Source organism: Melanostigma gelatinosum, assembly GCF_949748355.1.
Source record: "Melanostigma gelatinosum genome assembly, chromosome: 4".
Lineage (NCBI taxonomy): Eukaryota > Metazoa > Chordata > Actinopteri > Perciformes > Zoarcidae > Melanostigma > Melanostigma gelatinosum.
In genome coordinates this window covers 26,091,148-26,115,366 of record NC_136637.1, presented here as the reverse complement: position 1 = coordinate 26,115,366, position 24,219 = coordinate 26,091,148, and the positions used below count along the sequence as shown (strand labels likewise).

Genomic DNA, 24,219 nt, shown 5'->3' with positions numbered 1-24,219 from the left:
TAGTTGACAATCACCTTCTATTTCCATCTTCATGAGGAGTGACTCATTTCCCTCTGCAGATTGAATCACGGTGCATATCCATCTCCAGATTTAAGTGCAGCTCCCGATGACAGACTGTTTCTGTTGAAAGCCCTCTGTGCAGTGAGGTGTCTTTATACAAGCCTGTCTCCAGTCAGCTTTTTCTTACATTCTGTCTCACACCTTTTTCCGAACTAATTTCTCTTTTTCTTCATCCACCTCTTCCTCTTTCTGCCGATCAGTGAAATAAACCGCCTGGATCTGGGCCTGACAGTGGAGGTGTGGAATAAAGGGCTAATCTGGGACACCATGGTGGGCACCTTATGGATCCCCCTGAGCGACATACGGCAGTCCAATGAGGTACGCACTCGCTCTCTCTCCCTCTCTCTCTGGCTCCCAGCATTAGGTTTTACAATTGCAGTGCCCGTTCATAACGTGCCAGTTCAGAACGGGCCAAAATACTTGGCCTGTGGTGTTGCTGCTTGCAGCTTTCTCGAGAACCACTCATGCAAACAACCTCACAATCGACACTGCAATTGCTTGGGTCCTGCCATGACATAGTTCCTTTATACTCTTTCAGTCATGGCCACTCAAAAACACAGAAAGTGTGCGTGTATATATATATATATATATATATATATATATATATATATATATATATATATATATATATATATATATATATATATATACACATGAGTTAGCTTATTGATTGTTATTGGAAGAAAAAAAAGAATGGATTAACATAATACATTGTACACTTTATACACATAAGGCAACAATCTTATCATTTCCTTAAATAATACACATAAGAATCACCTTTGAGCAAGCAATGATGTTGAGTACTACCTAGAGTTTAGGACTCATTTTGATGTATTTTTATTTTTTGTTTGTGTATTTATTTTTGTACTGTTGTGTTGTTGCTACTCTTTAGTTTTTGTGTGTGAGTTTATGACACCCAGTTTGTTTTTGTTTTGTTGGTGGTAATATGTTAATGTGATTTATTCTCTGATCTGGGGAAGTGAGGTGGGGAAATGGGGAATATTGTTTGTAAACTAATAGACATTGTTTGCAAAACAAGACATGTCCACCAGCACCTCTAAAGCTCACTAATAGACGATTTTCACCGCAGATATTTAGACTCATCATAGTCATAGAAAAACAGCATATTTGTATCACGCAGTACGTATAGCTGAAGCCATGTTTCTCTGCTCCTCGATCTTTTCCAGGAGGGTCCAGGTCAGTGGCTGACTCTGGACTCCAATGCGATCATGGCTGAGAATGAGATCTGTGGAACCAAAGACCCGACCTTTCACAGGCTGCTGCTCGACACCCGCTTTGAACTGCCACTCGGTTTGTCCTCTCATCGTAGTTGTGCTTATCCCACCTTGTGCTTTATTCTGTAACTTGCTTAATTTATACGTGCTACATTTTAGACATATGGATATGTTTCAATAAAATGTAATAAAGCACTGTTGCTTGAATTAGAACTGCTACTACAACACGCAGTTGATGTCCCAACCACTTTGATATTTACTCTGAGTACTAGTGCTGTTGCTGCTACTGCAGCCGCTAATGTACGAACACTGCACTGAGTGCTTTTAATTGATATTGCGTTGTAAATCCATTACTATCGAATGCTCTTGCCATGACGTTGAAAGCAATCAATTGGATTGCTCTTTGGTTCTATTCCAGTGCTTATAGATTATTGCACAGAGAGATATGTATTTGATGTGCTGAGTAGAGTGACGTGGTTGTGTTGTGTGCTGCAGACATTCCTGAGGAAGAGGCGAGATACTGGGCCAAGAAACTTGAACAACTAAATGCCATGAGGGATCAAGATGTAAGAACTTCAATCTCTTCCTCAGTCCCATCTCTCTGCACCATCTGTCATCGATATTTTCTTATTTATTACATTTCGTTTTTATCCTATTTTCTGTCATGATCCCTCTCCTACTCAGTGTTTCCTCTTCATTTCTCTCTAATTACACTCCATGGCTGCCAATAACAGCAGAATTACAGAGTCGATATTCTTACCAGCGATTTCCCTCAGAAGAAGCGCTGGATCTTATTTCCTAAAATGCGTGTTGTTGTTTTTTCCCCTCTCAGTATGCCGATCAAGAAGAACAGGAGCGGCCTCTCCACGCACCAACCACACAGTGCTGTGAGTGTCAATTCTACGTCCGCCGCCTCCTGTTGCGTTTTGTTTTTCCTCACCCCCTCTGCTCCTTCGCACTGAGAACGAGACCAGACGGTAGAAATGAGGCTGAGAGAAGAAGGATGGAGGGAGGAAAGCTGATGAGACCGATCACGAGTAGAATGACTTATAGGTGCTAGATGTATGATGAATGTGAATGGACATATGATTGGTCGTCAGACACACAACATCCTGTCTGTCTGTCCGTCTGAGTGATGATGACACACGCTCATTTTGATCCAAGCTTCTCTAAAGACCTTCTGTGTTTCTTTACTCACACACACGTACACACACACTGACTTGAGAACCCTTTGCACACGTATTTACATCTTTAAATAAGGATGTATCAGGGCTGTGCATGTTTGTTTACCTGACTTAGTTGACTGTTGATGTGTTTAATTTGGTTTCCCCAACGCTTTATCTCCTTGCAGGTAATTGGAGTCTGTGGGGAGATCAACAAAGTAAGTTTCTTTCATGCGTTTCTGCTAATGACTTGGAGTAAGTCTGTATTCATTGTCCATGTCTCACTTAATGTAATGATCTCCTTGTGTAGTTTTCCTCAGAGACCGTAAGCTGCCGTGCAAATATCTCTCTGAACCTCTCTGCACTTCCTTTCAGCTCAAATCTATATTCTCCGAATGGATTTAAAGTCAATCTGGTAGAATTAGATTCAGTGACGTTCTGGTAAATGAATCTCTGTGGTGTTTGGTGAAGATGCATAATGAGTTTTTTCAAGAGCGCAATTTCCACTGTGGACTATGAGACAGTAAAATAGATAATAGTCTTTGTCGTAAAGATGCAAATACGACAATTATCACTCAGAAAGTATCAGGTATCTAATGTATAAAGGAACTAAAAATATATTAAGTAGGATTACAACATGAAAACATACATTTTTATGGAAAATATATAAACATTTTAGCATTTAGCATTTTTTATTTGCTCTATTAATCTTGTGTTTGTTTGTTTGTCACATCATTGCGCACACACACATGCACCATACAGAAATCCTGTGTAATACAATTCTGACCCGTTGTCCTCTTCTCGTCTCCTGCTGTGTTCGTGTGAACAGACGAGGATCAAGACAGCGCCGTGGAGGACAGGGACAGCGACTACCGCAGCGAGACCAGTAACAGCATCCCGCCTCCCTACTACACCACCTCGCAGCCCAACGCTTCCATGCACCAGTATCCCATGAGGCAGGAGCAGTACATACAATCCTACAACCAAGACATCCATGAGCTGAACTACGACCACGGAGCCATGAGGTAACGAGCACCTGCAGGCACTTCGTAGCCACAACTGAGTGGTTTCCTTTTCATGAGATTACCATGGCTGGATGTCATAATGGATAAACAACAGGGATAAAAAGGGTTTGTTTTGGATGAGACAGAAAGAGAAGAACAGCAAAAGACGAATGTTTAATATTAAAGTTGTAATATCACACTCCCCATCTTAAGCAGATATTCCTATTTGGAGACTAACGTTGAGCCGTGAGACAGCTGAGTCCCTGTGGCCTTGTTTTTGTTTCACTGTATTGTACATGTAACATGTTGTCCCACTGTGCTCTCCTCTTTTAGAGAATAACTCTGGCCTCAGTGTATACAAGCACGCTGGGGCAGCACTGTTCTTGTATGCAGGTCATGTACAGTATGAAGTGGGCCTTTGTGGTTATCTTTCGTGCGCACGTGTGAATGCGTGTGTGCACGTTGAGTGCGTGAGCATCAGAAGGCCCATGTGGTCTCCTCTGCACCATTCTGTGCAGAAAATAACAGTGTTTCTGAAATATGTTTTGAACTTCTCTTTTTGAAGGTGGCAGGTGATTAGAAGTCATGCAATGCTCCAAAAAAGCAGAAATAGAAAGTTTGACCTTTTCATTTGATTAGGTTCAGATGGGTAAACTCCATCTTCAAGTGTCTGTGTGAAGGAGGGTAAATTCATCATTTCAGTTTAATTTGAATGATGGGGGACAAAATCAAGGTGGTACGTTCCAAAGTCAGTGTTTTTAATACAAAAGGCACTCTTTGTGTCTGTGTTTCCTTATTGAGCTGGAGAGGGTAAGACAGTAATACAAAGACAACAGATAGATGCACTCATTCGACTTAAATAACTCACACTGCTTAAGCCTTGTATTAACGTCAGATACACTTTGGAAGACATTTTGGCACAGAACTGTTTTACCCTATTATTTACATTGTGAGCACAACGGGAAGGGGTCTTTTAATGGCCAGTATGTACAGAAGGAATAATTACAGCAAGCACAAACTGCCTCATAGTTCATATTTACACCCGACTGTTATTTTAAGGCGAGCTTGAACAAGTGTGAACCCCAACCTGTAACCGGGTCGTGCAGAGGCCGAGTTTGGTTCGAACTTTCTTTGAAAGATTTGCACTGAGCTATCATTGATGCTCCTCTCCCACCTCTTCCCTCTCCCCCTACCTCCCTCCTTACTCCTCTGACCAGACTCTATGGTAGTTTAGACTCGGCCACCAACGGGCGCAGCGATATCGACTCAGGCTCAGGGTCGAGCCGGCGCACCAGTCGTCAGTATTCTCTAGACAGTAGGCATTCACTGTCCGATAGGTGGGTCTCTGTACCTCCTCTCCAACTCCTTCTCCTCTTCCTTCTCTTGCTCCGGCCTGTGACTCCGTCTCGCTGTGACGTCAGTGGTGGACTTGTCCCGTCCTCCTCGCTCGCTGTGCTTGCATGCATGCGCTCTTACCCTATCTCTGTATGTGTATATTCTCTACTATTTCATGGAAAACTACACTGCTCCTGCATCTATATCCACTGTGTTCCTCCTGGTGAACGATCACAAATCCGTCTCACAAATGTTTCACTCTCATCTTCGCCTTTGTTGGACTCTTATGAGTTTTGCGCAGTTTTGTGTTTTTGTGTGTGGGTGACGAGTTGTGTGTGTCTGTGTATGTGCGTGTCGTCTCATAGCAGTCTGCGACAGAGAGGTTAATTGTCGGAGTTTGTGTAAGAGCCTGTGTGAATACGCGCGCGTGTGTGTGTGTGTGTGTGTGTGTGTGTGGGAATCTGTTGTCGCGGCAGCCTATTATTACAGCCTCATCCTGAATGTGAGACCGTAAGAAGAGCCCTGTCTTGTTCTGGGTGTCCCATACTTGTTAATTCTACACTTTTAATTTCCACTTGTTTCCACCAAGACAGCAGGAGCCTAATAACGGGGCAGCAGAGAGGCCAAGACAGATTACGTACATTGTCGTCCTCATTTCATCATGTTTTTTTGTTCTTTGCTGAGAAAGAGGGCAGACATGTGTGTCGACTGAAGCATTATGCAAGCATTTGTCACCGTCCGTGTCGGTCTTTGTGTTGGACGAGAGAGAGATGGTGAGATAGGTGATGAATAGAAAAGAACAGGAGTGTCGTCATTGTGTGAGTGTTGATGTGTCCGTTCATCGATACTCCCTCTGGCTCACAGCCAAAAGCCATGATACAGTTCTCTCCTTTACCGCTCCTGCATCATGCGTTATTGCACCAACTGTAATCAATAGAAACAAAACAATAAAGTGTGTGTGTGTGTGTGTGTGTGTGTGTGTGTGTGTGTGTGTGTGTGTGTGTGTGTGTGTGTGTGAGAAATTGTTTTTGCATGTGTCTCAAATCTCTGACTCATAGTCTGCCTCAATGCCTAATAGCCTCATTCATCATCGTGAATAAATATTATTAACTTATTGATCTGCAAAGAGAGACTGGTTTTGTTCTGCCAGGGTAATAAATTACCCTCAGCCTCTCCAGGTTCACTGAATAGGTCTATTTATATCTCTGATTCATGAAAAATGTGTTGTGTTTTTGCTGATCTTGTGCTTTTGTATGCCGTGTGTTGCTGTATTAACCCATTACTAAAAGGATGACTCTCCTTGTAGTTGCGTAGATGCATCACTAGCCCAAACCCCTCCTGATTTGTCTCATTGGTTGGATAAAGACACTCCTCTGTTCCAATTGGTTAGCTGTCTCCCTCCCTGGCCCCAACACAAGTTCCTTGTCACTGTGAAAGCCAAACTCCTCGTTGTGCAAGTGTGGAAAGTTTTCGTTTGAACCTGTGTAAGTGTGTGTTATGTAACAGGTGTCCGTATCTCCCCCTCCCCTCAGTCCCACCGACAGTCGTTACGCCTCGTCGGGCGAGTTGAGTCGAGGCAGCTCTCAGCTCAGCGAGGAGTTTGTCGCCAGGGATGGCGAGAGCTTGCGAGGGTCGGAGTTCTACGAGGAAAACGACTCCTACCACTCCTGCCACTCCTCCGTCAGCTACGGCAAAGAGGATTCCCCAGGCTGGGACGGTGAGGACCCCCAGGGTGTCTACAGCGACGAGGGCGGCTACCTCAAAGACGGAGGGGAAGAGGGGGCGCTGTATGCCGAAGGAGAGGGCGACATATACGTGGAGGGAGGAGAGTACAACTACGAGGATGAGGAGGAGATACCTTTTGAGGAAGGAGAAGAACTGTATCCACTTGATGGCACTCTCAGTGAAGACCAGGAGCCGCCCTACACCCCAACACCCACGAGCGCTGCCCCCACCCTGATGCCCCGCACTGATGGTCTGTCCTCCGCCAGGCCACCGCTGGAGAAGCAGGCGACGTTGCATCAGCAGCGGCCAGCTCATGATCAGCTCCAGCCCCCCAGCACAGCTCCCAGTCTACCTCCAGTCCAACAGGACGACACGTTGCCCCCTTTCAGTGCAGAATCCACCAAGCCTCCGTTCGCACTCACCCAGCCAGCACTCTCAACCGCCACCACATCCACCCCAACGACGATATCGCAGGTCCCAGCTCCAGGCACCGAGCTCCTGGGGCCCGAACCCATGTCTGAGGTGCCGCTGGAGGAACCTCGACCTCCCGAGCAGCCTCCAGTGGCAGAGAGTGTCCCTCCAGCTCCTGTAGAGAGAGCGGAGGAGCCACCTGTTTCAAGGTGAACACTGTTCATACACTGTCAGCTTCATAGAGGAAAAATAGGCTTTCACTCACTGTAAACACGAAGGCAGCTACATATTGGTACAAAGACGTTCACCTGGCAGTTTATTCAAGTAACAATCAGCACATTCAGTATATACAGACTACCCAAAGGAGGAACATAGGAAACTGGGGAAGAGGTACGAATAGGATTAAAATGTAGTGCCTGTGCAGATGAACCAGTGTCATTCTAATAATACAGCCAACAAAAGTTGTTTAATTATTTTATATATTTTTCTATCCTCATGTTTTCTCTTAAGCAGTGTGCAAAATCACCTTAAAGTGCCACTTTATTAATGTGTTTAATATGATTAGATAGTTATCCCCATAATTACTGTACGCTCACGACATCATCTAACAGAGAGCACACGTATGAATAACGTTTTTTCCTCAACATTCTTTCAGCTTCCCAAAGAGAGAAATCATGCAACCCGGTCATGCCAGAGCCAAAGCCAACTGGCTTCGACTTTTCAGCAGAGTACGACTGCAGCTGCAAGAGGTACATGTGTGTGTGTGTGTGTGTGTGAGGCATGTGTGTGTGTTTCAGTGTGCATCGGTGTGCATCCGTGCCAGGTAAATGCTTCAGTCTACTATTTGAGCTCACTGACTTCTTGCATCAGTCCCTGCATGTTCTACCGTTGCTGTGTTTTCTTCCAGCTTTTGTTGACACCATGTTTTTCCCATTGTTTTAGTTACTGCTGTGGATGATATTGTCTTGTGCTTAATCGGTAGTTTCTGTTTACCCCTTGTACTGTTTTGCCATTTCATTATTGTCTTTTCAGTTGTTTGCCATCCTCGTAGCGATTTGCATGGTGTCCATTCTGATTACCCATGGCTGCAGCAGACGCTCAGGTGGGTGTGGCCAGTGGTGTGTTAATCAATCTAATTTATATGTCATGTGTCCCGTTCCAGCTCATAGATATTTAAGGCTTCCTACAACACATAGGAAGATGCTGTACGCCTGCTAAGTGTCATTTTGAATGCCTGGCGTTTATGCCAATCATGACTATTTCTGTCCGTCGGCGTGACGTGAGTATCAATGCAGTGTGTCATTCTTTGAGCGGGCAGGCAGACAAAGAACATAGCAGATATAATTAGAAGAGTGATTACACGGACCTCAATCTGGCTGGAATCTACTTTTATGCACGATGATTCTGAAACACATTCACTGCTTTACCACTCTCCTCATCTCCCCCTTTTTCTTTCTATATCCCACTTGTGCCACCGTTATATTACTCATTTGTGAATTTTGGGAACACTTGTGGCCACAGCTACTCGTGAAACGTGCCATGAAACGGTGCTTTTTGCTCAGGAACACCATACAGTATCTCTTGATTTTGCTGTTGTCAGTGTTTACAAGCACCACATACTACAGCATGCTTCCCATTTTTCCAGCCACAGCTCTAATGCTTGCCTCTCTGCCTCATCTCATTTCTCTCTTTCTCCTCAGGCCCGAGGAGAAAGTGTTGGCATAGCCTCTCTGCTTTTATCAGCAGGGTAAGTAACCATGACACTGTTACCACTCAGATCTCACCAACCGCAAAGGCAAGCCGATGGCTTAATGTCTGCATGTATTTATGTATGATTGATTTGTCGTGTCCAGGTTCTTGTTAGCAACTGTAGCTGAACTGTTGAATGCTGCTCTGTGCATGTTTTCCAGGATGGGTGGCGCTCTGTACAGCATTGACAGTATGCCAGACCTCAGGAAGAGGAAAGCTATGCCTCTCGTCAGAGATCTGGTGAGTTTCTGCACTCATCTCTTAAAATTCCCCTGACGAAGTGTATCACATCTTCCCAGTCCATTTGCCACTCGGCTCAGCAGTGAGAGCTCTCAGACATTAAACCTGCTTCTGTTTTCCGTCTAATTCTCAGAAGTCCTTTCTCATCTAATTCTCTTTACCGCATTGATTTTTTCCCTTCATCTTTTCTTCCTTACTGTCTCTTACCACACTGCATTACATCCTCATCTGCTACCAGACGATACATTTCCCTCCTGTTACAGCCTGACAGGGCGATCTGCAGGGCTCAGGGCCCACTGGCAAGGCCAGATGTTTCCTTTGACTAACACTGATGTTTGCTAGATGCTGGCATATAACAGACCATTTCATTACCTATTGCTGCCATCGTCCCCCTGACATTGCCTCGTTAGGAATAAGACAGTTAGAAATATAAATCCTTGGGGAGAAAACTGACACAGTCTGGTCAGCATTATCACATTTCTGCTTTTGTTAAAATGTATTGTATTACTTGCCATTATGAATACAATCAGAATATGGATCGACCTCCAGGATGAACGTCCTGTGTTGGTTTGACCCGTCCATCCCAACATCCTCCCCACGTATTTGTGATACGCAAAACAAAAACAGGAGAAAATATGTTTCTCTCGACACGTAATTGAAAGTACAGTTTCATTGTGTGGGAACGTAATATTTAGAGACCAGGCTGGGATAGACACACACACACAGTATCATGATTCAGCTTTTTAGAAAGACAAATGAAAGCAAACCATGAAGAAATAGTTTAACATTTCAGGAAATTCCTTGGAGGCTTTTTCACTGAGAGTTAGAAGATTGATTGATTGAGCATATTAATTAGTGCGTTATAGATCTGCTGATAGGCGGGTTTTATTACATTCAGACGGAGCCAGACCAGCTGTCTCCCCCTGTTTCCAGTCTTTGTGCTAAGCTAAGCTAACTGGCAGCAGGCTATAACCTTACATTTAACGGTTTTCTTTCAACAAGAAAGCTAATTAGCATTGGGAGATGTCCATTCTTGTTTGATCAATAAACACAGACTTTATGCATCCTTTCTCAACATTTCTAAATGTCCCCCCTCTCTGTCTTGTCTTTTTCTAATATTAAATCTCTCCCTTGTTCCTCCCACCTGCACTGCATTGCCACAGGCTATGGTGAGTAACACCAACACCATTTGCTTTCAAAACACTTAGGTTATGAAGGCATAATCGCTCTTATGAGAGGAAGCACTTTACATTCTGCAGCTATCACCTCCAGTTTGCTATTCGGGGGAAGATTGCCAGACAGAGAGTAATAATACACATTGCTTCATAGGCTGCACTGAGATTCGTCTTGATAAAAATAAATAAGATATTGTGGTGGGAGCTGAGAGAAACTGACCCCTCCTTTTTCCTTTCACCCAGTCCTTGGTTCAGAACTCCAGGAAGGCTGGCATCACCTCGGCCCTGACGTCCAGCACCCTGCATAACGAAGAACTGGTCAGTGCTCGTTTACAATATTTATTCAAAGTATCTCACGTCAAGTCCAAAGTCATTCCAGCAAACTCTGTTGACCCTGCATTTCTCTCTCCTGTCCCTTTGTAGAAGAGCCATGTCTACAAGAAGACCCTGCAGGCCCTCATTTATCCCATCTCCTGCACCACGCCACACAATTTTGAGGTGTGGACAGCCACCACGCCCACCTACTGCTACGAGTGTGAGGGACTGCTGTGGGGCATTGCCCGCCAGGGCATGCGCTGTACCGAGTGTGGAGTCAAATGCCACGAGAAGTGCCAAGATCTACTCAATGCTGATTGTCTGCAAAGTAAGTGAAAAGTCAAACAACATTACCCCCATTCTAGCCCATAAAGCATTGATAAGAAGCTGGATTTGAAATATGATGACGTAATATGAAGTTAGAAACACACACTTGACACCACTCTCATATCTCTGTATTAAATATAAGGCTGCAGCCTGGAGACGGTAAGCTTAACTTGGCATCAAAGACTGGAAATGAGGGGGAACAGCTGGCCTGGCTCAAATGAGATATAAAGTGTTCATCAGTGAGCTTGCTGTTTGGCAGATTTTGTTAGCTTCATATTTTCGCATCGCCTTTGCAAAGGTGCGGCATATTTTTGTCAAAAGCCAATCAGAGCACACAGGTCTTTTTTTGGGGTTGGGGCCTTAAAGAGACAGACACTAAAACGGAGCGTTTCAGACCGAGGGTGAATACAGGTATATTCAGACAGACAGTATGGGAAAAATAGTGTTTTTTGAACGTTAAAGCATTTACATATACTCTAGTAGAAACCCCAAATACAGTTATCAACCTTAAAATTAGCATGATATGTCCCCTTTAAATTTTCCTTTAAATGTGTAATTTTAAATTTACAGCTTGGCCAAAGATTCGCTTTTCACAGTCAATAATATTCTGCGATGAATAAGAGCAAAAGCTTTGATGCAACATTGTTTTCACATGGTGTTCAGTGTGAATATTTACAGGAGCTGAACAAGCATTTGCTGACGTTATGTTTTAGTCGTATTGTGCTGACAGTGCTGCTGTTTTCTGTTATTAATGACAGTAAACTCTCTAGTGTCCATCTATTTCCTCTCACCTCTATTTGTCAATGCCAAGCACACCGTCCTCCTCCTCCTCTCACTCCTACTTTGTTATTTTCCTTGCTTTCTTGAGAGGATATTAAAAGCCATTTGTCTTTTGTTGTCACCCGCCTCTTTTTCCTGTCTCTCTTTTACTCAGCATTTCAGAGCTCTGCAAGTGTGCCCGCCTCTCATTCATGAGATGTAGCCAAGTTTTTCATCACCTACGCAGTCTTCTTATCTGCTCTGTATTCTAAATTGAAATCTCAGTTTCAAATTTTCCTGCAATTTGTAGAAATGTATCCTCCAGTTTACTGCTATTCTATTGTTCAAAAGCCAACTCAGAACACTTCTATATACATATTAAACAAGTCTCATCCTTTTCTTTCTCATCTTAATTTTCACGCTAACCAGGAGCCGCAGAGAAGAGCTCCAAACACGGCGCGGAGGACCGAACCCAGAACATCATCATGGTTCTTAAAGACCGCATGAAGATCCGCGAGAGGAACAAACCAGAGATCTTCGAACTCATCCAGGAGGTGTTCGCCGCCCCCAAGTCCACCCACGTCACCCACATGAAGCAGATCAAACAGAGCGTGCTCGATGGCACCTCGAAATGGTCGGCCAAGATCTGCATCACAGGTGAGAGTGGAGTCAAATTCGTGCAGTACTGTAGCTTTGAACAGAGCTGGCCAACACTGTCAACATCAAAGTGAGAAGGGACAGCACGTGTCAGGTGTTTGTGTCTGTAAAGAGAGGCAAGCTGGCGTTTGTAGGAAGAGAGCACAGGTGGCGTTTGTGGGGCAGTAGAGTAGAAGGTTGGACGATTTAACAGACATCTGTTTGCATCCAACCACACACACACACACAGTGTCTGACTAGCCTTCTTTCTTCTTCCTAGTGTTGTGTGCTCAGGGTCTACAAGCCAAGGATAAAACCGGGTCCAGTGATCCTTATGTCACCGTCCAGGTGGGAAAGACAAAAAAGAGGACCAAGACCATCTACGGCAACCTCAACCCTGTCTGGGAGGAGACGTTTAACTTGTGAGTCAGGAACTCTTGGAAACACATGTGACATTTGGAAGAGTTAAGTCTGCAAATAATGTTTTTATTCACCAGTTATTATGTCGTTTGTGTTCTTTTTCCAGCGATTTAAGATTTTATGCAAACAAATGTCGTAGTAGTAGAAAATCCTGATCATTGTTTCGAAGAGCCCAAGCTTAAAGGTTGGAGGACATTTGTCCTTCTATTTAATCAGGATGAATATTAATTTCCAGAAACTATTTCGTTTTGTCTGAAACATATTTTGAATGGTGTTTTCTTGCATCAGTCACACATAGGATCCACACAAGGCATGAACTATTGTCACTCACTGAAATCACGCAATGCATCTGAAGCCTTCCAGCTGCAGTTGTCGAACTGCTGCTGTTAAACATGTTTTATCTGCTTTCTGTTCAAATCAACATATTTGTTTCAGGCTTGTTTATTTGCTTACACTTTTGATGTTTAATCAATCATCAATCATGATCGTAATCCATCTGGTTTTCTTGGCCAACTGTCAGTGTGACTGCTGTACTCTCCGTCTGTTTTAGTGAATGTCACAACTCCTCCGACCGCATCAAGGTGCGAGTGTGGGACGAGGACGACGACATTAAGTCTCGCGTAAAGCAGAAGTTCAAACGGGAGTCGGACGACTTCCTCGGTCAAACCATCATCGAGGTCCGCACTCTGAGCGGCGAGATGGACGTCTGGTACAATCTGGGTCAGTTGACGAGTCGCACGTGTTGATGCCACTGCTTCTTACTGCCATGAGCAGTTCACCGCACCTTCCAGTTGTATGAGTGACCTAACTTCTCTGAATCCGATGTTTTCAGCTCTGTAACTGTGTTGCTGTATGTCTTGTGCTCTTCACAGACAAGCGTACAGACAAATCCGCCGTGTCTGGAGCTATCCGCATGCACATTAATGTAGAGATCAAAGGAGAGGAGACGGTCGCCCCCTATCACGTTCAGTACACCTGTTTGCATGAAGTAAGCTCAGTGTGTTGTGCGTTCTGTGTTTGAAGGTAGTAGAAAGTAATAGAACACATAAAGAGCTCTACTTGAATGCTGTTTTGAAGCACTGGTGTTTTATATGTGCTTTTTTGAGACTCTGTACCTTTACCACGAGATATTTAGGAATGTTGTAATTTTTAAATCACTACATTAACTTTGAACAGGTACATTTTACAGCTCATTGGTCTGCACAGGCAACATTATGCAGCCTTTTGAGTCTCTACTCTCTGCATTGTATGTACACTGCACATTTATAGCAGATTGAGCATTTTTTTTAAATAATTGGAATATTTTTTGGATTTGTTGGTTTAGTACTTTTTCTACAGCTGTGTGTTGTCTGTGCATCTGTGAGTATCTCTGTGCAAAGTCATCTTTATGAACCATGCCAAACAGGTTCATTCACTTGAATGTTCAGATCCGTTCCAAATGAAACTCAAGTTGATGTGAAGTTTGCTTTGCACAGATAAAACAGAAGACTCTGCTGACTGATTGTAGACCAATCACAGCCTTGCATGGAGTCATTAGGCAGCCCATTACTAACCAGAGCATATTAGCCGAAGCTCAACAGACAAATGCCCGCTGTTATTGCTGCCATAAACCACGTAGCCGACTCAGAAGTCCAGACAGCGCCTCGTGTTGGCCTCATAATGTAGTTTATTGGCAAGTTGTGGAGCACAGCCATTTAAAGATGAACAGATCTTGTAATCGGCTCTGTTTTTGTACAATGAAACATCTAGAAACTTTGATTACAACAAGATGTGCGGATGCTGACCGTTTTGTTCCTTTCTTTACCTTCTCTTCTGTATGTTCTCTCACTCTCCTCTTTTTCTTTACACCTCGTTCAATTCTCCCTCTAACTCCTTTCTATTTCCGTCCGTGTAGAACCTCTTCCACTATGTGACAGATATCCAGAACAACGGTGTGGTGAAGATCCCCGATGCCAAAGGGGATGACGCATGGAAGGTCTACTTTGAGGAGACTCCCCAGGAGATTGTAGATGAGTTTGCCATGCGTTACGGAGTGGAGTCCATCTACCAAGCCATGACGTATGTGACCGTCTGAAAGCCTTATTGAAGGCTGTGTGTTTGCGGGCATTGCTGGTTGTTTTCATGTCATTAATCCTGCATTTGCTGACACGTCTCCCCCTCTTTTGCAGTCACTTTGCCTGCCTTTCATCTAAGTACATGTGCCCAGGTGTGCCTGCAGTGATGAGTACCCTACTGGCTAACATCAATGCCTACTACGCTCACACCACCCAGACAACTAACAACGTCTCTGCCTCAGACCGCTTTGCTGCTTCTAACTTTGGGGTGAGTCACGGCAGATACATTAAATGCAACAGTTACATTCTTTCCATCCAACATTGGTGCTTAAAGAAAAAAGACAATTTCAAAATGTCCTTAAAGGTACAAAACTGAAGTGCTTATTTGTTACCCTGGTGCTGCTATTTGTCTGGTAATGTTCAAATCTGTGTTGTAATTCCCACAGAAAGAGCGATTTGTCAAGCTTCTAGACCAGCTTCACAACTCTCTGAGGATCGACCTCTCCATGTACCGAGTGAGATTGCTCTCCGCCCTGATATATTATCTGTGAAACGTTTATATAATAGATGACAACTGATGGTGGCTGGATAGTCAGACTGCATGGTAGAACATCATCCCACCTCCCCTCTTTTTCTCTACTGTACTTCTCCTTTCCTCTTTGAGAGAAGCAGTGAGGCAAAGCAGGCGGATGTGTTAATGAGACTGACAGCTCCTCTAAAACATGCACAGACACATTCAGGAAACACTGCACACACCCACACGGTAACAAGTGTTTCCTTTGCTGGATCACACAAGCACACGGGGGACGAGGATGGATACGAAGTCATGTGTTGTGCCTCACTGTATTTAGTTTTTTCTTCGTCTGACTGCAGAACAACTTCCCTGCCAGCAGTCCCGAGAGGCTGCAGGACCTCAAGTCCACAGTGGACCTCCTCACCAGTATCACCTTCTTCAGAATGAAGGTACCGTCCCTTCTTTTGTCTTCGTTTGTCAAAGCATGTTTTATCGCCTGTATTTTCTGCACCCCACCTACCCATCAGACTGTTGAGCTCAGTGTGTTACACATATAGGATGTAATGAGGTTCATCAACAGTTTCCTCTTTACTCTGATTTGAAAAGCACAATTCAATATATTATGTTATAATAATATTTATTTGGTGTTCATCTTGAAATTTCGACTGTAGAATTAGATTTTTTCAGAAGAATGATTTTTTATTTGTCTTTGCAATCGAGATGAGCATGAGAACAATTCTGGAATGCCATCATTTGGTGAATTTATGTCTACTTTGCCGACTTTGTTCTTCAGGTCCAAGAGCTTCAGTCTCCACCCAGAGCCAGTCAAGTGGTGAAGGACTGTGTCAAAGCCTGCCTCAACTCCACCTACGAGTACATCTTTAATAACTGCCATGAGCTGTACAGCCGCGAGTATCAGACAGACCCGGTAAGAAGCAGCAGTTTATTAAATATCTGTAGGTGTTCGTGAAAATCTCTCTCTCTCTTTCCCCCCTCTCGAAATGTTCAAATTTCAATTTGCTTTATTGACCCGACCGTAACTTAGTACAGTGTTGCCAAAGGTCATGTGAGTATCATAGTTCCAAGTGTAAGGAAATAAGAGACAACAAATAGTTTGCGCCTTGCTACGTGCACTTTTTGTAATTCGAAAATACAACAAAATAGATGAAATATAGAAATCAAAAACAGAGGACAGATTTTAAAGGAGTTCGTCACGTCTTGGTCAGACAAAATAATCTTCTGTGTTCACAGGAAACATACAGTTTTGGCTCATTCAATGAATAGTGTCTTTTGAAAATATATTTCCAATGTAGGTTTACTTAGTTTATTAGGTTTACTTACACAAGACAAATACTGGGATAGTCTTCAGAAAAGATTGTTTTGGGTGCGTCGGTGTGATGTTTTTTGTTGTAGATGTCCAATGATTGATGTACTTTTCTTTTTCTTTGGCTGTGATTTGGTTCCCTCTCTCAGAAGAAACACGCAGGATAAGTCACTGCCTGACTCCAGACTGACTGAAAGAGTTGGCCGTATTAATCATTCAAATCTTGCAGTTTCCTTCATGAATAACTGTTACAAAGAGAGGTTTCTCGGACTGAGCTTGGCTTAAAAATGTTCCTGGAAGTGAAACTCCTTAGCTTGATGTCTGTATTTTGCTCAGTGCGTCTGTGTTGTGGTGAGTCTCCGTCATCCTCTTAGTCGAGGTCGGCCAGGCTCTCCCATCCATCACTCCTGCAATCGGATTTCAACAGGGATTTCTAGAACTTGCTTTAAGTCCTCATTAAAGCGGCAACTCCATTCAGACTCCCTCGTGAATTTCAAATAAGCCTTTTTTTTCCCTTTGAATAAAGCATTTTATCCTGAGGGACGTTGCTGTATTTTGCTGAAATCTCTGCGAGGTCATTCTTCAACCCCTGCGGTGCTCAGGCTTAGTTGTTTTTTTCCGTCAGCTATTTCAAAGAAGTCGTCCAGACAGTTGACATGCTGAGTCTGTTCAAAGCTGTTTGAACAGCAAGAAAAAAACAACAACCCCTCCGAAAAAGTCTCTCAGACAATAAGAAATAACATAAAATTGGTGCGTATATGACCTAAAATGTTTAATGTTTAATGATGATAAGAAAATTGTTTTAAACCGGCTTTAAAATCTTAGTGATTGAGTACAATTGTTTACAGACTCCTCAGGTTGGCAGTTGTTGCCAGAGATGCTGATCCTCTCATCACATACTGAACAAAGTCATCAAGCTAATATCAACCCAAAGAGGATATGTAGGTTTCTTTGTGACTCTAGTTGTGTCACTGCTTTTTCCAGGCCAAACCGGGCGTCGTGCCTCCGGAGGAGCAGGGACCCTGCATCAAAAACCTGGATTTTTGGTCCAAACTCATCACACTTATCGTCTCCATTATCGAGGAGGACAAGAACTCCTACACTCCCTGCCTAAACCAGTGAGTCTCTTTACTCCTCTTCTATGTATTTGATCACATTTCCTTCCCCATCTCTTCTCCACAGTTTTTTTTGTTTTTCTTTTTCGTCTCTTATCTGCTCTCTCAATTTCATATACCTTCCCTCGCTAAGTGCAAATAGAGTAAGCCGTTCTCCTTCTGTCCTCCATCAAGATTTCCCCAGGAGCTCAACGTGGGTAAGATCAGCGCTGAAGTGATGTGGAACCTGTTTGCTCAGGATATGAAGTATGCGATGGAGGGTGAGTGCAAGTCAATGATAGATTACGATTACGATTTTAAGTAAATGTACATTCCAATATGTGGTAAGCCACCCGCCAAATGGAAGTATTGGAAGACTTAGCGTTAGTGGAAATCTGTAAAGATACAGTAGTTGGCCTTAATGATGCTCCTTATCTGTTAAGCTTTACACACAAATCTGAGATATGGAGGACTTTTGTTTTAGCTCAAGCAAACAGCCAACACATTTTTGATGGATATGTCTGATTTAGTTCAAAGTTCCTGGTGTTCCTCCTGCCCTCATACCAGGTGTTTTCTTTATGAGAGGTGTAGCAATCTGACTATTTTAGTCCTGAAACAAATACCTGGACTTTGGATATCGGCCGATATGGAGTAACGATCCGATGCCAGATTTTTATTAATAAACTGTATGCCTCACTCTGTGGAAGTGACTGTGATCATTCTTTTATGTGTAAGGCTGGCACCATCAGACTTGACTTAAACATGGTGTCCTAACGTTTTTAAGTAAAGTAAGACAAATATGTACATAAATATAAATCCAGCGATTTGAGTCAGTATCTGACCGATGCCCAATATCGGTATCGGTGCATCTCTAGTTTTGATCAAACCTTTGGAAAAGTTTGTCAATTATGCAAAGCCTGAAAGGTCATCCACAGTGTTTTGGGTTTGATCAATATTTGATTTCTTGAATAAAAGTGGTGTGATTGGTGTCCTCTCCTAATAATCTCAGTCTTGAGTTGGGCTATGACAACTACGACAACAATCGACCTGTTGAAATTGCAGGTAGCCATAGCTTAAATGCCAGGAGAGAAATTTGCTTGCATTTGTCCTCTTTCTTTCTTTCAGAACATGAAAAAAATCGCTTGTGCAAGAGTGCGGATTACATGAACCTGCACTTCAAGGTTAAGTGGCTGTACAACGAGTACTGCAAAGACCTGCCCTTCTTCAAGAGCAGAGTGCCTGAATATCCTGCGTGAGTAGCAACTCTTTAACTTACACTGAAAACAGGAAAAAAAGCAATAGAAAGCTATCGTCTGGTCTTATTTTGGGTTCCTAGTTTGTAGATACGCATATATTGTCTGCTCTCCGTAGGTGGTTTGAACCATTCGTTATTCAGTGGCTGGATGAAAACGAGGAAGTGTCTCGGGACTTTCTGCACGGTGCTTTGGAGAGAGACAAAAAAGATGGGGTAAAAATGTCCAGCTCCTTTTCTCCTTATCTCCTTTTCTCCTTATCTCCCTTTCACTCCTCTGCAAGCGCTGAGTCGCCATTGTTGTTCATGCAGAATTACTGTCATCCATCCTTTGAACTTCCTCTGTCACACGCAAAGTTATCAACCAAAGTTGAGCCGTGCATGTAACTGAAGGAGGGAGACAGCAGGTCAGTGTGAATTAATGGCCTTATTCCATAGTTTTGACTGGAGGAAAGCTGTCTTCACGTCATTACCCAGACTCCCCAGAGGAGCACAAACACACTCACCTCGAGCCAATTAGGGACCAGGTGCTAACCAGCAGCCAATTACGTGACGACGGACAGGAGCTCCCAACTGTCACCGGATGTCTGTCTGTGGCTGGTTGTCTGTCGGGGGTCTGAGGCGCAGTACATGTGGGCAAAGATATCAAAGGTTCAGTTTAAAATAGCATCTAATGGTCCGTCTGTATGATCTTCAGTGCCCAGAGGTCCCATCTTGCTCGCTTCTCACCTGCTACTCCTACTCATCCCTAATCACTTGCGCATCGTCCCACTTTTTAATCTCCTTGCACACCCTTTCTGCCCTGCAGTTCCAGGTCACATCAGAACATGCTCTGTTCTCCTGTTCGGTGGTGGATGTGTTTTCTCAGCTCAACCAGAGCTTTGAGATCATCAGGAAGCTCGAGTGTCCTGATCCGCAGATCGTAGGGCACTACATGAAGCGGTTTGCTAAGGTAGATTCAGTTCAATTTGCAGTCAAATCACACCGTGCCAAATCTTTAGAAGTAGTTTTCACTACAGCGTGATGATTAATGACCTGCTGCTCTTTCTTGTTTCTCTCTCCAGACCATCAGCAATGTGCTTCTTTCCTATGCTGATATCATATCCAAGTTGTTTGCCAACTATGTCACCATGGAGAAAGTGGTAAGTGGCGAAAGACCTGATGAACCTGTGTGGATTTTCAAAGTGGACTCAGCTCTGTCAATTCTAATTAAAAAACTGCAAACAAAAAATACATTAGAGTACAATCATTCGTCTTTCTATCCTCAGCCCTGCATCCTGATCAACAACATCCAGCAGCTGAGAGTTCAGCTGGAGAAGATGTTTGAAGCCATGGGTGGAAAAGATGTGAGTGATGATTCTCTTTTCTTGGTCCTGTCTCGAGTTTCAACTCCCAACCGGTATTATTCACCAGCTTAGTGTTGTGCGTATGTTAGTATTTGGTTTCAGTTGCCTTGTACAAACTTCTTAAAGCTGGGACTTGCAGTTTTATTTTTTGCGTCAAATGGGCAAAAATGTCGTCATAACCTTTCAGCATACTGTGATTCAGTATGCCTCGGGGAGAAATCTATACCTGCTCCTCTTGGCCCTTCTTTCAGGTATAAGAAAATCTAGCTTGTGATGGTAGACTTTGACCAATCACAGGTCAGTTCAGAGAAGGGGCCTTCCTATTGGCTGTTATACAGATGCGCTTGTACGTCCCTTTGGCGCCTCGAGTCGGACTTATCAAAAAGAGTGTCTGACAAAATAGATTCACTGAAAATGTTGCTTGTAGTTTAGCCTTCTGCTCCTGGCTAAGGTTTGAGAAGGCTAAACTATGAGCAACAGTTCAGCCTAACAGTTAGCAAAAGTCACTCCAACCAGTTCTGTGTGTGTGTGTTTCCATTTGCGTACTTTAGCTGTGTGTGGAGGCCAGCGACATCCTGAAAGACCTGCAGATTAAGCTCAACAATGTCATGGATGATCTCAGCAGGATCTTTTCTGTCAGGTAGAAACACACTCGCACACAAAGTCATAAGATCACATTAAGGTGGTGTATATTCAGACAGACCGACAGGCGTTTGTTAAAAGCCTCTTCTGCTTCTCCCCTGTAGTTTCCAGCCTCACATAGAGGAGAGCGTGAAGCAGATGGGAGACATCTTGGCTCAGGTGAAGGGAACCTCAAATGTGGGAAATGCCAGCAGCGTTGCCCAGGATGCTGACAACGTCCTGCAGCCCATCATGGAGTTCCTGGACAGCAAGTGAGGCCATTTTAGTGGAGTCCTCTGAACGGGATAGTTCAGCTTTGACAGCATTTCATTATTGTTAACCTAGGAACTCATAGATGCTTGTTTTTGTCTCTGAATGCAATTTGAAGGTATGTTGACTGGTCATCATGGTTTAAGTGAAGGTGTAGATGTCGGTGAAGCTAAGTTGCAGCCCAGGAGGAGTTATAACAGCAATCCACACACACAAGTTTGTTGTTTTTATGTAGTTTCGCTACTTTTGAGAGAAATTCCTACTTGATTCCATAGTCATGTTATGAATTGTGCCAAACTAATATTATCACTGAAACTGCTCACCGAGACATAAGATTGACAACAAAAGGCGTCCGTGAGCATGCCTGAGTCTAGGTGAGTAGAAGCAGAAAAGAAATTCCCTGAAAGACTTTTTGGTGGTATACAACCCGTTTTTTTGTTCTTTATTCTTGATCATCATTTTTCTTTTCATGAAAAAAAGCGCTTGCCTCCTTTCTGCTGCTTATTAATCACCACTCTTTCCTGTCTTCTGTCTCCCCCACCTCCTGCCAGCTTGACTTTGTTTGCTAAGATCTGTGAGAAGACCGTGCTGAAACGTGTGTTGAAGGAGCTGTGGAAGCTGGTGATGAACACCATGGAGAAGACCATCGTTCTGCCGCCGCTCACAGACCATACGGTGAGAGTGCACAGACGTATGAACACGCATTCAGAGGCGCACAGCCGTACAAATACACACAATAATGATGCTCGGCCGCACACGGTGGCACTCGATGCTGACCGTGCCTGCTGTGGATAAAGATACACATATATGCAAGTGTGGATGTTGCTACGGAGATATACGAATACAAGATCTTATGATGATCACGGCAGTACATGTAACACACATGCACACACCTCCAACTGCTGAGGCGGCATCAAAATGAGGAGGAGGAGGTGGAGAATATGGAAAGGCAATACAAAGGCAGACATTTTGTGCGTGTGTGTTGCGACTCAAGATGGCCCTCTGATAAAAGATCAATTTCTATATGGCATTCTATCCACACATTATATTTAGCATCGCCCCCAGTGCCTTCATTCATCCAAACAACCAAGATGAGACCCTTCCCTTTCAAGAAGAAAAAAAAAAAAGCTGAAAAGAGAAAAGGAGTGCACCATATCATTCTTACACCAGCTCATGGCTGCTCTCCAGTATGTCAGCCAACGATTATCTGGAGAGATTTCTGATTTATGAGTAACTCATAACAAAGTGGCAGAAAATATTTGCCCAAAGGATCTGGCCTACTTCCAAAAAAAAAAAAAAGGAATCATACATTTTGGAAAGCAGCCTCTTGTTTTCTTTTGTTTTGGATATATGTGTTCTTATTTGTGTTTGGTTATGAATTAAAGAGCCTCATATCACTTTTAATAAGGTGATAATTAATCTCTGGTTACCATGTTCTGTGCTAGCCAGTTATCAACACAACTGGTTCAGCCTCAGCAGCCATCGGCCTGCAGTTAGCCCCTGTCCAATTGAGTTAATCCAATTAGGGAAAAGAGGGAGGAACAGAAACAGGAGAAGATAGTGAGTTCTGCACGTGTGCAAATACCACATGATCATCTCCAGAATGGCTATGTTTGCAAGTGAAGTTGCTGTTAAAAGCTAAAACACTTATTTGCTCCATTCTAAATAATTTCATCGGAGTAAAGTTACTTCACCACCGGCCTCTCTCACTTCTCTACCTGTACATAGTCCAGGCTTTAGACATGCCAATTGGTCCACGTCCTTCCAGCCCTCAGGCCCAACCTTGTATTTCATTTTTTTATTGATGTGGGGCTCTTTGCAGCTTGACTGACCCTTCTCTCTGGTTGTTGTTGTGATTACTATTACATCCTGCTCCCACCGCTCTCCCTCCACAGATGATTGTAAGTACAGCAATCCTGCGTGTGTGTCTGTCTGTCCGTCCACGGTGGTTGGTTCTTTGCTATATGTGGCTGCGATCTTCCCCTGTTTTTTAACCCCACATCACACCCTCTCCCTTCTCACCTCTCAGATCTGTCCCAATCTGTCTCTTCTTCTCTTTTTCTCCTTTGCCTTCTTCTTGTTCTTTTTTCTCCTCCTCCTCCTTCCTATTTGTCTTCTTCTTCTCTTCTTTCTATTCTCTTCTTCTTCTCTTTTTCCTCCTCTTCTTCTTCTTCTTCTCCTACTTCACCCTCTTCTCCTCTCTTCACCTTCTTCTTCTTCTTCTCCTCTCCTCCAACACTGTCTCTCTTTCGAGAAGACAGAAGCATGGTGCATTCCTGACTGGTTCTGATAGGTCCCACAACCCTTTCAAAAGTCTCCACCAATCAGTGCCCCCCTCTTCTGCTGTCTCTTCTTCCCGAACACTCTCCATAAAACAGGAAGTGGTCCTCCTCTCGTGCGCCTGGTGTTGCCTTGTTTCTTCTCATGCATTGTTTCCTTATACTGGGACTCTGGTGGGGTGACTCTGATCTCTCGGTGGCTTGTTATCTGGTGTCCTGACCCACCCCCACCCCCACCCCCACGCCCCTCTCCCTCCCTCCACTGTCCCCACCTTTCCCACCTGTTTGAACTGTGTCCCCCTCCACCGCCCACTGTGGGTTTGTTGCTTGCATCTGATCTATTTCAACACTGCAGTCTTCTTTCAGTACACTGTACAACACTGTACTGTATGTCTCTGCAGACCTGTCGTGTTGGTCTGTCCTGGTTTGATTTCATGTTCTGTTGTTACCATGGTGATTGTGATGCTGGCATTGTGTCACTGGTCTTGATGCACAGAACGACTTTTCGAACGAGACTTTATCAGTTTGACTCTTCATGTCTTTGACTCGTCTTTTCCATGGTGTAGTGCAGTGCTGCACAGGAAGTGATGTGTTTTCTGATGAACATAATCGATGTGTGTTTCTTGGTAAACGTGATCTGCAGCTCTTATTTATTGTTAACCTTCAAGTGAAACCAGTGGTGAAGGAAGTATTCAGTTCCTTCACTTCAGTAAAAAGGAACTCCAAGTAAGGAATGTGGAAATAATCCATTATGTGTCAAATTCCTGTTCTGAAAATGTTATATCAGTAAAAGTACGTAAGTATCAAAAGTGAAAGTACATATTTGGCAGACAAATGGCACTTGAGGTTTTTAATTATTTAATATGCTGTTGGGTATAAATATGTGCATTATATATGCTACACAACAAATG

At 43.6% G+C, this 24,219-nt stretch overlaps 1 protein-coding gene across 1 annotated transcript in view; it reads left to right on the top strand.

Annotated features, from left to right (window-relative positions):
- The window catches only part of unc13a (unc-13 homolog A (C. elegans)), a gene marked incomplete at both ends in the record, with an annotated part of 48,697 nt that overhangs the window by 14,170 nt on the left and 10,308 nt on the right, over positions 1 to 24,219 (top strand). Inside the window, 32 exons of the mRNA XM_079267030.1 lie at positions 261 to 378; positions 1,248 to 1,371; positions 1,791 to 1,861; positions 2,128 to 2,182; positions 2,647 to 2,676; positions 3,288 to 3,483; positions 4,680 to 4,799; positions 6,330 to 7,142; positions 7,589 to 7,682; positions 8,634 to 8,680; positions 8,844 to 8,922; positions 10,341 to 10,415; positions 10,521 to 10,740; positions 11,928 to 12,155; positions 12,415 to 12,556; positions 13,105 to 13,274; positions 13,427 to 13,542; positions 14,449 to 14,612; positions 14,723 to 14,876; positions 15,055 to 15,123; positions 15,482 to 15,571; positions 15,916 to 16,050; positions 17,431 to 17,564; positions 17,736 to 17,821; positions 18,666 to 18,792; positions 18,912 to 19,008; positions 19,601 to 19,744; positions 19,857 to 19,934; positions 20,061 to 20,138; positions 20,690 to 20,778; positions 20,885 to 21,031; positions 21,581 to 21,704. Coding sequence (XP_079123156.1) covers positions 261 to 378; positions 1,248 to 1,371; positions 1,791 to 1,861; positions 2,128 to 2,182; positions 2,647 to 2,676; positions 3,288 to 3,483; positions 4,680 to 4,799; positions 6,330 to 7,142; positions 7,589 to 7,682; positions 8,634 to 8,680; positions 8,844 to 8,922; positions 10,341 to 10,415; positions 10,521 to 10,740; positions 11,928 to 12,155; positions 12,415 to 12,556; positions 13,105 to 13,274; positions 13,427 to 13,542; positions 14,449 to 14,612; positions 14,723 to 14,876; positions 15,055 to 15,123; positions 15,482 to 15,571; positions 15,916 to 16,050; positions 17,431 to 17,564; positions 17,736 to 17,821; positions 18,666 to 18,792; positions 18,912 to 19,008; positions 19,601 to 19,744; positions 19,857 to 19,934; positions 20,061 to 20,138; positions 20,690 to 20,778; positions 20,885 to 21,031; positions 21,581 to 21,704 — 4,414 coding nt within the window. The remainder of the gene's footprint in view (positions 1 to 260; positions 379 to 1,247; positions 1,372 to 1,790; positions 1,862 to 2,127; positions 2,183 to 2,646; positions 2,677 to 3,287; positions 3,484 to 4,679; positions 4,800 to 6,329; positions 7,143 to 7,588; positions 7,683 to 8,633; positions 8,681 to 8,843; positions 8,923 to 10,340; positions 10,416 to 10,520; positions 10,741 to 11,927; positions 12,156 to 12,414; positions 12,557 to 13,104; positions 13,275 to 13,426; positions 13,543 to 14,448; positions 14,613 to 14,722; positions 14,877 to 15,054; positions 15,124 to 15,481; positions 15,572 to 15,915; positions 16,051 to 17,430; positions 17,565 to 17,735; positions 17,822 to 18,665; positions 18,793 to 18,911; positions 19,009 to 19,600; positions 19,745 to 19,856; positions 19,935 to 20,060; positions 20,139 to 20,689; positions 20,779 to 20,884; positions 21,032 to 21,580; positions 21,705 to 24,219) is intronic.